The 12,359-nt window shown below is 56.1% G+C and overlaps 4 protein-coding genes across 4 annotated transcripts; 3 read left to right on the top strand and 1 right to left on the bottom strand.

Annotated features, from left to right (window-relative positions):
- Nucleotides 1–411: 411 nt before the first annotated feature.
- Nucleotides 412–1,177, top strand: GMORB2_2808 (U4/U6.U5 tri-snRNP-associated protein 3; the record flags this gene model as incomplete). Its single annotated transcript, XM_035464786.1, has 2 exons — nt 412–712; nt 801–1,177. 2 exons carry the CDS (start codon nt 412–414, stop codon nt 1,175–1,177), a joined length of 678 nt encoding a protein of 225 aa, XP_035319456.1.
- Nucleotides 1,178–1,535: 358 nt separating this feature from the next.
- Nucleotides 1,536–6,700, bottom strand: GMORB2_2809 (cytokinesis protein; the record flags this gene model as incomplete). Its single annotated transcript, XM_035464787.1, has 3 exons — nt 1,536–1,544; nt 1,615–3,131; nt 3,217–6,700. The coding sequence occupies 3 exons, from the start codon at nt 6,698–6,700 to the stop codon at nt 1,536–1,538; spliced, it is 5,010 nt and encodes a 1,669-aa protein (XP_035319457.1).
- A 2,020-nt stretch (nt 6,701–8,720) lies between these two features.
- On the top strand, nt 8,721–9,206 carry GMORB2_2810 (Conserved hypothetical, protein; the record flags this gene model as incomplete). The annotated part of the gene is made up of 2 exons (XM_035464788.1): nt 8,721–8,747; nt 8,832–9,206. The coding sequence occupies 2 exons, from the start codon at nt 8,721–8,723 to the stop codon at nt 9,204–9,206; spliced, it is 402 nt and encodes a 133-aa protein (XP_035319458.1).
- A 1,281-nt stretch (nt 9,207–10,487) lies between these two features.
- On the top strand, nt 10,488–11,834 carry GMORB2_2811 (HUS1 checkpoint protein; the record flags this gene model as incomplete). The annotated part of the gene is made up of 3 exons (XM_035464789.1): nt 10,488–10,530; nt 10,600–10,705; nt 10,790–11,834. The coding sequence occupies 3 exons, from the start codon at nt 10,488–10,490 to the stop codon at nt 11,832–11,834; spliced, it is 1,194 nt and encodes a 397-aa protein (XP_035319459.1).
- Nucleotides 11,835–12,359: the final 525 nt, after the last annotated feature.

The following is a 12,359-nucleotide window of genomic DNA, read 5'->3' on the forward strand; positions in this document are numbered from 1 at the left end:
CAAGAATTTGTTTTATGATAAACATATGCAATATGGAGGGAAGAAAAGAAAAGACGAGAAAATACACAAGAACAAACTCACTCCCATGCAAAGTCGGTAAGACAGAGGGGAAGGACAGCGTGTGAGAAGAAAGCTGATGTGGAAGCACAAGGCTGAAGCGACGCAAGCTATCCCCGAGCTCCGCCCCCACCAATGACGTGGGCACTGATTCATCAGCCACACGCGGCTGTCATCAGCCACATTCTACTTCTCTTGTTGAATCCTTCTTTCCCTTTGTCCCCTTCACATCTGCCCAACTCTTCTCCCAAAGAGTTTCCACCCTCCCAGTCTTTGAAATATTCAGGGGTAGAAAATAAATAAAGAAATAAAAAAACCACGGCACGAGGAATCAAACACACACACACACAAGATATGGCTGACCGTCGACCCCGTCAATGGGACCGTCACGACCGTCACGACAACCGGTACAACGATAATCGCAGCGGTGGCAGAGGCAGAGAGAGAGACTATCGACGCGACAACAACCGATATCGCGAGAGGGAACACTCGCGAGACGTCGGACGCGACAGCAGGGACCGATCGCGCTCTCCAGATCGACGACGCGGTTCGGGGGGCGGCCGGGATAGAGGTTCTGGTGGTCCCCGCGGACGGTACGACGACAGGGACAAGGACTTTCGTCGTGATAGGAGGGGAAAGGATGATGACGAGCGAGGTATGCTTCATTCGCCTCATCGAAAAAAATATTGAAAGACTTGGCGGGCAGAAAAAAAAGAAAGAAGAAAAGCTAAGACTCGTACAAGACAAACGAACCGATCGACTACGAGATCAAAACATACCACTACATCCCAAGGACAAGCGCGATTCTAGACCCAGAGACCCGCCGCCCAGGGACGATAAACCCAAGGACGATCAATCCAGAGACGTAAAATCCAGGGATGACAGCCTTGAGGATACGGTTAGGAGAGGAGATGATGATGGAGACGAAATGGAGGGACAAGAAGATGACGACATGGCAGCCATGCAGGCCGTGATGGGCTTCGGCGGCTTCGGCACCACAAAGAACAAAAAGGTGTCTGGTAACAACGTCGGGGCCGTGCACAAGGAGAAGAAGACAGAGTACAGGCAGTACATGAATCGGCAGGGAGGATTCAACAGGCCGCTCAGTCCATCAAGGTGATTCATGCCATCCATCTTTTCTTCTTTTTCTCTTCATTCTTAAAACATCATGGAAATTCCGGATTAAATAATACGACTCTTTTTATCCATACATATATACCCACCCTAGCACACATACAAAGAATTATATGAACTATAAAGAGTATCCCGTACAGAAACTAGAAACACGCGTGAGAAGGAAAAACAAGAACGTAACAGAAAAACGGCTTTGCTAATAACTCTATGACCATACACACACACACACACACACGCACGCATCTATGCCTCGTCTTGCTTGTCCTGCTTGTCCTGCTTGTCCTTATCCTTGTCCTCATCTCTCCCTTCCTCATGTACTTCTTCCACGTACTCTTCCGGCACTTCTAGTCCTCCTGTATTCGGGGTATTGGTATTTTCGGCACCTTCCTCCTCCTGCGTAGACGTCGTCGTCGCGCTCGTCACCGTCGACGTCGTCGTCCTGTCCCTCCTCCTCCTCCTAAGCCTGCGCTCCTCCTCGGCTGTCTGCCGCCTGGTCTTGCGCAGGTTATCCCTCTTCTCCGGATCCTCGTCGTCGCCGCCGCCATCGCCACGCATGCCCTGCAGGAGAGCAGCTGCCCTGTCGGCCACGTCATCCTGGCCCGCCTGCACGCTGCTGCCGGGGCTCTTGGGTGTCGCCGCCGACGCAGCCGCCTGCTCCTCGTTAATAGTCTCCTCCCTGTCGTTGCCAACCGTTGACCCTCCGCCATCGCCAGCACCTGACTCGGGAATCTCGTTGAGGTCGGGAATCTTCTGGCCCGAAGCCACGCGAACCTGGTGGCGGTCCTTGAGACGCGCACGGCGTCGTCGGTCCCTCTGGTCTCTAGCCTGGGGTGCAGCGGCACGGAGCTTCTCGAGCAGCGAGTCCATGGCACCCGTGTTGGTGGGTGACAAGGGTCCGCTGTCGCCTCCCGAGGCAGCCGCGTTGGCCTTGGCCTGGGCATGCTTGCGCTTCATCGACGCCTCGTTGCGCCGGCGGACGTCCTCGTACAACACGTTCTTCTCTCGGGACTTGCGCCACTCTCCCAGGAACGAGGCCAGCTTCGCGAAGAAATCGCGGCGCGCATTCTCCTCCGTCGGGTCCTCGCCGTAGAAGACCATAATGTCCGTGTACGTCCGCATCATCTCGTCCAGGTACAGTTCCATCTGCTCGGCCTTGCGCCTGGCCTCCTTCATGGACCGCTGCACGATCTGGTTGACACGGTCCTGGGGGTGGAACTTCTTGGGGTCGCTCAGGTTGCCCGAATCGAGCGACATCTGGACATTCTTAATGTTGGCAATGTACTTCTTGGCGTCCGTCTGCAGCTGTTCGATGTTGATCTTCTGCGCCGTCATGACGCCAGCGATGTCGTTTGCAAAACCCTCCCACTCGGGGTACTGGTTGCGCACGATACGCTCCACCAGGTCGGCCAGCGTTGACTCGTTCTTATCGTCCTTGACCATGCCCAGGCGAGCCAGGGAACCCAGCTTGAAACCACGCGCCTGCTTGTTGGCGTCGTTCATGTAATTTCCGATATCCAGAATCAGACCCAGCACGTTCATCAGCGACACCGAGTCGCGAAGGGACTCGGACACGGTCACGATCTTGCGGATTCTGTCGTTGATCTCGTCGTAGTCGGCCTCGAAGTTGCGCGTCAGCGCCAACGCACGCATCCTACTTTTCCAGTAGTGGTGCAGCTCAAACGCAGTGTACAGGTAGATCTGGTCCTGGCGCGTCAGCTCGGAAGGATCCATCTCGCGCCCCTGATCCTTGGCTTCGGGGCCCGTCCAGTCCTTGCTGTAGGGGGCCATCTGCTTCGACACATTGTCCGAGATGTTACACATGTCATCCTTCTGGAGAAACTCCATGACGACCGGGTTGTCGAGAACCTCTTTGTCACAGTGAATAATCATCTGCACCACCTTTTCAACAGAATACTGCGAAAATTTGGCAAGGGCGATTTCTGATTGATCCAAATGTCAGCAAAGTGTCTTCCTCTCGTTCTCTCTTCAACTCTTCGATTTTCTCTCCCTGTCGGGTGAGCTTACCGAAAGCCTTGCGCAGATCCGCAGAAATGAGCTGCTTCTTGTCGTCCTTCTTGGCATTGACGCCGCCAATCTTCTTGACTTCCTTTGCCATGAAGAGCTTCTCCACCTCGTCGAGGATACCCTTGCGGCTGAGCTCGTTGTACTTCTCTTCCCTCTCCTCGACGGATGGGGTGTGCGCAGCCCAGTGACTCTGCTCCGGCGTGTCCACCTTGTCCCAGTGGAGGGCCTTGAGCTTCTTCTTGGGCCTGACAACGGGCAGGCCGCCCGATGGTGCCGGTGACGTGTACGCCGGCTGCTGGGAGAGGTAGTGACCCGACTGCATAGCTCCGGGCATAGGGGGAGGCGGAGGTGGCGGAGGGGGGGGTGGGGGGGCTCCCGCAATCTGTCCCGGCATGGGGGGAGGGGGAGGTGGTGGCGGCGGCGGCGGTGCGCCGGGGACCTGGTCGGGCATCGGCGGGGGAGGTGGAGGCGGAGGAGGCGGAGGCACACCGTTGGCGGCGGTGACCTCGATTTTGGGAGCGGGCAAGTCGCCCTCGGCGGGTGTAGTGGGTGACGAGTCGTCGCTGAACTTGGAGGTCGCGGCGGACTCGTCAACACCAGCGTCTGACTCGTCGCTGCCATCCTGAGCCGTCTTGAAGCGGGAACCCAGCTCGCCGAGCATGTTGGCTCGGTTCTCGAGTACGCCGGCTTCGCGCTCTTCGCTGATGGGAGCGTCGGTGGCTTTGATGGGCTTGCGCGGGAGCCTGGTCTGGCGGTTGATGCTGCCCAGAACGCTGTTGGTGAAGTCGTGCGGGGGCGTCCCGCCGCCGGGAGGCGTCTGAGGCTCCTCCCCGGGCGTGTCCTCCATCTCTTCTCGGAGGGCGCGCAGCCTATCGGAGGGGCCGGCGGCCTCTCCCCAGGTGCGGCCCTCGAGCTTGTACTGCGTCTTCTGGCGCTCCAGCTGCATCTGCAGGCGCTCCATAAGGCGGTTGCGGTCGAGGATACCCTGCTGCTTGCTGGCATCCTGGGCGGCGCCGGCGGCCTTGGCACTGTTGCTCTTGGCGGCGTTGGAGGCGGCAATATCCTGGGCGTCGCGTAGCATCAGGTAGAGCTCGCGGGTCTCAAGCTCGTTCCTCTGGGCCTCCTTGGCCCTCAGGGCCTGGAGATTCTCCAGCTCGGCCTTGAGGCCCTCTGCCTGCCTCTTCTGAGCCTCGATGAAGCGCGTCTGCTCATCGAGCTGCCTCTGCATCTTAGCGACCAAGCCATCGGCACCCATCTCCACGCGGGCCCTCATCTCGTCGCGCTCGGCCATGGCGGCCTCGGCAATCTGGCGCGATTCGAGGGCCTCATCCTGGGCCTGGCGAGCCTCCGAGTCCGTGTGCAGCTTGTCGAGCAGGCTCTGGACGGTGAAATTGAGGCTCTGCTTGAGATCCAGGTTGGGCAGTCGCCTGTCCATGGCGACGTAGCTAAGCATGGCATCGACGAGCTGAAACATGCGCAGGCGCTCCTCACCGTCATGGCCGCGCATGAGCATGAGGTGCTGCAGAGCAGAAACGAAGTAATCGCTCGTCTTGCTGCCCTGGAGGCGCTGCTGGATTGCGTCGGCGATCTGTACGGGGTCGTTGAGGTCCTTGACGTCACCCTCTGCGTTGTCTTTGATGCTGCTGTTCTCACGCTCCAGCATGTCCTCGTAATCGATGGCCTCGTTGCTGTGGAAGCGCTCGATCTGCTTGTCCAAGAGGTCGTACTGGAAGGCCTCCATCTTGCTCAGGATGCGACGGATGCCGCATGCCGTGAATTGGGCACGGATGTGGACACGGAGCTCGAGATCCCGCTCGGGCGAGTCGATGAGCATGTTGACGAGGATCATGGTCGTAAGGGCGTACTCCATCAGCAGATTCTCCATTCCAGTACCACCGGTGCGGAGCTCCTCGCTGGCGCCGACAAGGCTGCCCATCTTGCCTCGGCCGTCAACGGTGACCTCGACGAGGCGCATCCAGGCGTCAAACCTCCCATTCTCGCCGGCCTGCGACTTAACCTCGTCGAGGGCGTTGATGACTTTGATGTGGCCCTCGCCGTTTTCGCCCCAAGTACAGAGGAAGGTGAGGATTTCACTGGCGAGCTTCCTCGTCGACAGGCGGGCTGAGATTAGTGACGTGCCGAGAGCAACGAGAACCTTTTGGTGGACCAGGGCGTCGTCGGCGCCAAACTTGTTGTTCATCAAGGCCTTGAGACACTTGATAATGTCGTACTCCTTGTCCTGGTTCTTGTCGACCTTGGTGCTCTCGGGGGCGGGACCCAGGGCCGTTTTGCGGTTGATCTTGAGAAGCAGGGTGACGAGGGCGACCTGGCCCTGGCACTCGACGAACCTCTTGACCCAACCAATCTGCTGGGTTCTCAGGTTGACCTCCAGACTACCCATGCCCTTGGTGTCTAGCTTGTCTTCCATTACGCGCCTAACGTAGAACTCGGGGGTGCCCTCCTCATCGGAGTAAGTGGTGATGTCCGGGGCGGCGTACTGGTTAGGGCGGGCGGTCGTGCGACGCTTCTGCTCGCCCTGCCACTCGGCCAGGCGATCCTGGTGCAGAAGCATCCACTTCTTCTCGGGTGGGTAGGCTACCATCTGGCGCCGGGCCTGCTCGGGCAGGTGATGCCATCCGCGCTTCTGCATGAGCTCGAGGAACTTGTCGTGAATGACATTGTCGTCATCAGGCCTGGGGAAGTGAAAGTTCTCGGGGCCGCTAGGGACACCGGGACTGAGGCCGGGACTGGGACTGGGCAGTTTTGTCAGGCGGTTGGAGTCACGGGGCGACTGGTGGGAGCCGTAGGAGCTCTGGGATGAGGCGCTAAGGAGGCCTGCTTGTGACGAGCGACCCGGACCGGCATCTCGGTATCCAGGGTTGCCAGAGTACACGCTGAGGTTGTCAGTGGAGGCATACGAGTCGTAGCGCGAGCCGTTGGCAGAGCTGGCAACACTGCCACGAGAAGCTCCGGGTCCGGGTCCCCATTGTTGGTACTGGGCCTGGCGACCGGTCGACGCCATGGTGAGGTTCGAGTTAGCAGTGCTGGGTCGCTGCTGTGTTGGAGTGTATGTCTGGTGGGATACGAGGGACGAAGGGTCGAGGGAAGGGTACTGGTGGTAGTCGGAGGCTCCCCTGTTGAGCTGATGCGGCTGCAGAGTCTGGTTCTGTCGGGCGCTCAGCTGGTCGCCCCCCTTGTGGTCGCCGGAGCGGGGGGAGCGCGGGACGGCGTCGTAGGGGAGGGAGGTGATGACGCCTGCCGAGTTGCTGGTCGAGACGGAGTCGGGGGATAGGGGGCCGTCGAGCGAGATGCTGGATGACTCTCGCTTGTGACGGGACGATCGCGAGCCCAGGCTGCTGGCGGCGTCGTAGGGGTACTGCTCCTGGGCGTACCGGGAGTCGGCGACGTGCTTGTCCTTGTGCTTGTTCCTAGAGAAGATGGAGCGCCCTCCAGACGACTGCCGGGATTTATCGGCCGACGACATGGCGGGCGGCCGTTGGGGCGGCCGGGGGACCGAGGAGGCGTATTCTTAGTGACCAGGGACCACGGGTTGTCAATGCAGCACCAGGGGGGGGGAGGGGGGGGGTCCAGGTGGGAGGGGCTGGKGGGTTTGGTTGTGGGACGACGATTATGACAATGTCGAAAGACTAGAGCGTCGTAGATGGAAACGTCGAGGCGACAGAGTGCAGCCTGAGGCCGCTCGCATTGTGCTTCGGTTGACCAGATAGGATGGTGAGAAGGACGAGCGTTCGTGGCCCTCGTGGGGAGGGGAGGGAGTAGAGGATGCTGCTGATCCTCTGTCTCGCTCTCTCTCTCTGTATGGTGGAGGTGGTGATGCGTGTGTGTGTGTGTGTGTCTGTGTCTGTGGACGCGTCCGGGGGGTTAAGTGGGCGGTTTGATCGACACAAACACTGGCCAGATCGGTTCAACGGATGGGCGATGTCTTCAGCAGAAAGCAAGAGCGATATGTCCGTGAAGGTTGAAAGCAAAGAAGAAAAGAGGAGGGAAAAGAAGTCGGCCAGGATCGGCGTGGGTGGTGGAGGACAGCGAAAGGCGTCGAGCATAGGCGGATGAGAATACGGGGACCACAAAGAGGCTAGGCCAGGGGGAAAGGGCCCAGAGTGACTGGCAGAGAAGGGGGGGGGGGGGGGGGTGAAGGCGGGCGGAATACAGATTACAGTGGCTGTAGAATGTGTTGGTACAGGGTACATGCAGTAGGATGCATAGGACTATAGTCTGTAGTAGTGGAGGTCACCGGAATTCTAGCGGCCCAAGGAGATGCATCCGTTGTACAGCACCTGAATTGTAGGCCATCAGCCCTGTAAGCGCCCTGGCCCGTCCTTAGAGACCCTGATAGACCCCTATAACGCTCACTGTCCATTGATAGATCTGTCTGGATGCAGCCATCATCATTATTTGTCAGTAGAAGAATCATTGCTTTTTCTGCTGATGGCATCTTCTCCGTCTCTATTATATATGCGATGCATGTGTGACAGGGCTGTAGGGGCCTGCAGTTGATCAAACGAGTCTTTTTACTCCCCTTCTTCTTCTTCTCTTGTCATGGTATGGGGTCAATGCAAAAACGCCTCGGGAGAAGGATGTCCCGAGTATGTCGTGCGTACGTGGGCAGGCCTCCTGGTAGACAGTACGAGTACCTAGTAATACTATTATAGGTAGAAATGGTATTAACGATGATGGATACGAGTAGATTAATTCTGTCCAATGTGTGTGTCTCTCTCTCTCTCTTCTCCGTAATGACATATAGCCAACCATACGAGTAGCAGCAATGGGAAGGGAATAATAATACTACTCCTCATTTCATCCATGGCAAGCCCCTTGTACCGTCCCGCGTGTGTCTGCTCCGAAACCGTCAGTCTAGCATGGACAATGTCCTCGCCATATCTGATCCGTAGAGACTCTGAGGGTACAGGAAGGAGACTGCGGACATCTGGTATACAATACGACTAGCATCCATCAAGCGCCCATAAGGGAGCATGAATGCTACGTCGTCGTACACTGTAAAATATCATGCGCAGAAGAAAGAGAGACCCCCCCCTGACGCCGTCCCAAATGGTCAGAGCCAAGTGTAATTAATGCTGCCAACCCTGTACTAGTCTCATTACGGGTGGTGCGGAGGTAACTGTGCCACGGAAAGAGGAAATAAAGAGTACGAATAGTATGAGTACGACTTCGTTCGTATCCTGTACGGATACGTACGTCTTTCCTCTGTCTCAAGTACCGATCACACATTCATCGCCATCAGTTGAGCGAGCAGAAGACGTACCGCTACATCATCCTTCAGTTCGGCTCCACCCTTCACACGCTCCCATTCCCCTTACGGAAAGCCAAGGTGTCACAAGTCATCCACCATCAGTCATCAATCAGACGGACGTCGGGAAGCCATCATCAACAGTCACCAGGAACTTTCTCATCTGGGTCATGGCAGGGAGAGTCTAATCAGCGGTCCCTACCGTCTAGGTATATCACCTTGACATTCTACCATCATGGGCGACACTGCCTCTACCGTCGGGGTAAACCTTGAGCCTCCCCCCTCTTCCATCTAATCACCATATCTATCCAAGGAATCACGGCTGACCTGACACCACTGCCAACAGACGCTCATCGTTCCGGCCATCGTCGGACTCGTCGTCTTCCTCACCCTCACCTACATCCTCCTCCCTGCATGGCGCCGCTACTCCTCCCGCTACTCCCAGTACCTTCCCATCAACTCCTTCTCGGAGCACACATCGTCCTTCCGCGACCGGCTCACCACCCGCCTCCTGTCCATCGCCAACCGTCGCGAGGAACAGGCGTTTGCCGCCCGAGGCCTATCCAACGTCAACATAGACCACAGCGACGAGCAGATCGACGACGGGGAAGAGCTGGGCGACGTTGACGGCCAGATGCGCCTCGCCAGCCATGGACAGAGTGGTGACGGCACCACCGCCGATGATCAATATACCAATACGCGGAGATTGAGCAGAGAGTGAGTACGAGTATATCCCACGCCCCGCACGTCGGCGTAGTTGTCTACATGGTGTTCACTTGACTGACGCACATGAGCAATCAACAGGTTAGAAGAAGGTTTCCGGGACGATAGCGACGACGAAGAAAGACAGCGATAGTAATAGAGAACAGAGAGATAGAAAAAACAAGGAGCTGTGCATATATAGGGAAAGCGTAGCCAAGAGCAGAGGGAATCATAATATTACACACAAAAGTCCAACCCCCTCAACACGGCACAATGCAATCCTCCCCGGTGCCGCCTGTGAAACGTTCAGCCGTGAACACGGTAAGGGCAGGGCGTCCTGGCATATCTGGGCACAGAGCCCTTTTCGTCTCTTCTCTTTGATGTTTTCCCCTCATGTCCCATCTTAGTGAGACCCATTTTTGAACTGCGACAGTAGCATGAGACAGGTGCAGATTCCGTCCCATCGTGCCACCGCAAGGCTGATGGAGGCCCACGGCCATTGCGACCGCACTGATAGACTAGTGTTCGTATTGCCCCCTCGCTTGGATGTTTGATATACTGCATGGTCTCGACTCTGGACATCGCAGTTCCAAGGGATTCCAATCCCTTGAACGGTCTGGTGGTCTAGTGGTATGATTCTCGCTTAGGGATAACAACCCCAAGCACGCTTGCGAGAGGTCCCGGGTTCAATCCCCGGCCAGACCCTTCCTTTTTGCTCCTATCAGAAGGTTACTGAATCATGAATCAAGAATCAACATGGCGTGCGTTTGTTCTATCTTCTGCTGTCTTTTTCTTTCTGCTTTTTTATTTTTCTTTGCATTTCTTATTTCCCATTGATGTCTTTTATTCCTCAGCATTCGGTGAGTGAGATACCTCCTACTAGTAGAGGTTTAATAAACACCAGCATTGCATGTAGGCAACATTCACACGTCTGCTTTAGAGTATTTATATTCTTCACCCAACTTGTAGTGCTTGATATATTACCACGTAGAGTCTATACACATAACAGCATCATCAATTGACTCCATCAGTAGATTCACTATTACTTCAGATAAAAGGAAAAAGTAGAACTAGGTAAGCACCCCAAACTCAAGACAATCGGTATCGCAACATCCAATGATCATAAGCAGATTCCTTCCAAGAACGCAGTGACAGGTATCGGGTAGCCAAAACTTCAAACTTGACCACAACGCCCCTCCCCCACCATGAACTCACCATGAACATCATCAGCGCGTGAAAAGTCGATTGTGTGTGTGTGTGTGTGTGAAAAGGAGAAAGTGACTCCTTACCGCCAGCAACGATGCGTTTCCGCACAGAACTCAAGAATATACGGACCTTTCTAAGTGAGTAGAATGAGGGAGGGAGAGGGCAATGGATACTACGAGACGAACAGTTCCTGACTTACAATACAGAACTCACAGCGGCTCTATCATCTCTCGAGAAGATTGCATGGATGCGACTGAGCGATGACACGGCACGCTTCACCGTGATTCCCGACATGGGATCCCAAGTATGGGCGTCAGTGTCCCCTTCACTCCCATACAGGCCTCCGTTCTACTTGGGGTGAACAATAACCCTGAAACTGACCGACTCTTGATTAAGATCCCTATCCATGGACTTCATCTTCGACAACTACCACATCCAGTCAGCCGAAGAGTCCAACACCATCAACCTCGAGCTTCCTCTCCAACCGCTCCAGCGGGCATTAAAGTCCGCCCTGAACAGCATATCGGCCTCTCTCAGGCTCACCAAGAAGGACGGTCTCCCCGTCCTCTCCATGACCATCACCGCCACCACAGGTGGCGGCAGAGCATCCCGTGGAGCGGGAGGAGGGCCAGTATCAGCATCCCGCGACGACGACGACCAGTTCGCCGACGACCCATTCACCGACGAAGCCATGCTCCTGGACCACTCCCACCTCGAGACGTCCCTCCGCCGGGAGCACGAAAAGGTCATAACCCAGGACATACCCGTTCGGGTGCTGCACCCGGAGACGGTCGAGACAATCATGCAGCCCAAGGTGCGTGAGCCAGACGTGCACATCCAGCTGCCGCCCCTGCTACAGCTCAAGGCCATATCCGACCGCTTCACTCGGCTGGCTCTCGCGTCGTCCGAGCCCGCAGGTACGGGCACGGGCACGGCCAACGGCAGCAGCTCTGCCTCTGCCGTCGCTGCCATCAGGGCCCCCAAGCTGGAAATCAGCGCCAACATGCACGGCGGTCTGCGCCTGCGCATCCGCACCGAGACAACCGACATATCGAGCCAGTGGTCCGGCCTCGAGAACCCGGAGCTCGACCCTGCTCAGCTAGACATGCCCGTCGACGAACATCCGAGCACGCGATTCCGCGAGGAAGGCCCCGACCGCTGGGCCACCGTTCGTGTCGACGGGAAGGACTGGAGTCGTGTCCTCAGCGTCGGCCGTCTTGAGGGCCGTGTCATCGCCTGCTTTGCTCATGACCATGCTCTCATTCTTTATGTCTATGTCCCTCATTATGATGATGTTTCGGCCGACGACTCGGTTGTTACCGTGAGCATCACCTCTTCTTTTCACTTCCATTCCAATCCTGCTTTCCACTTATCCCAGCTTTGCTGTGTGCCATGCTTACCTTTCTTCTGGCAGTACTACGTCCAATCTTATAGCTCTTGATACTCTTTCCCTCCTGTCTCTCTACCAATATTGTCTTCTATGCTTCGATATCGATCTTGGTGTCGGCGTTGTCGGATAAGTATAGTACCCCGGTAGTCTCTTGAGAAATGCAGAACTCGCCTTCTCACCTTGAGCCTACTTCCGGCGGTCCTAGGGGGTATCTTTCGCTACGCTCGCCGTCGTATATATCATATATGCCTTGCATGCACTCGGAATATGCCCCATCATATCGTTCAAGTAAGACAGTCGAGTAAAGCAAATACGGAGGGTACGTTCGACGCCCCCTCCAGATCTTATTATAACAGCTCTTTGGATACAACCAATATTACAAATGTCTGTGGCGACAAAAATCTCCTCAAAAAGGTCTATCGTACATTGTTCGGCAAGGAAATGAGAAATCAAAGACAAACGCCATGTAGTAAAAGATCACAAAAATCAATCCGAGTAAGAGCATACGTGGGAAAAAAAGCAACTCGTGTATCAACACGCACACACACACCCACACCCACACCCACACCCACATAA

Source organism: Geosmithia morbida (assembly GCF_012550715.1).
Source record: "Geosmithia morbida isolate 1262 chromosome Unknown scaffold_14, whole genome shotgun sequence".
NCBI lineage: Eukaryota > Fungi > Ascomycota > Sordariomycetes > Hypocreales > Bionectriaceae > Geosmithia > Geosmithia morbida.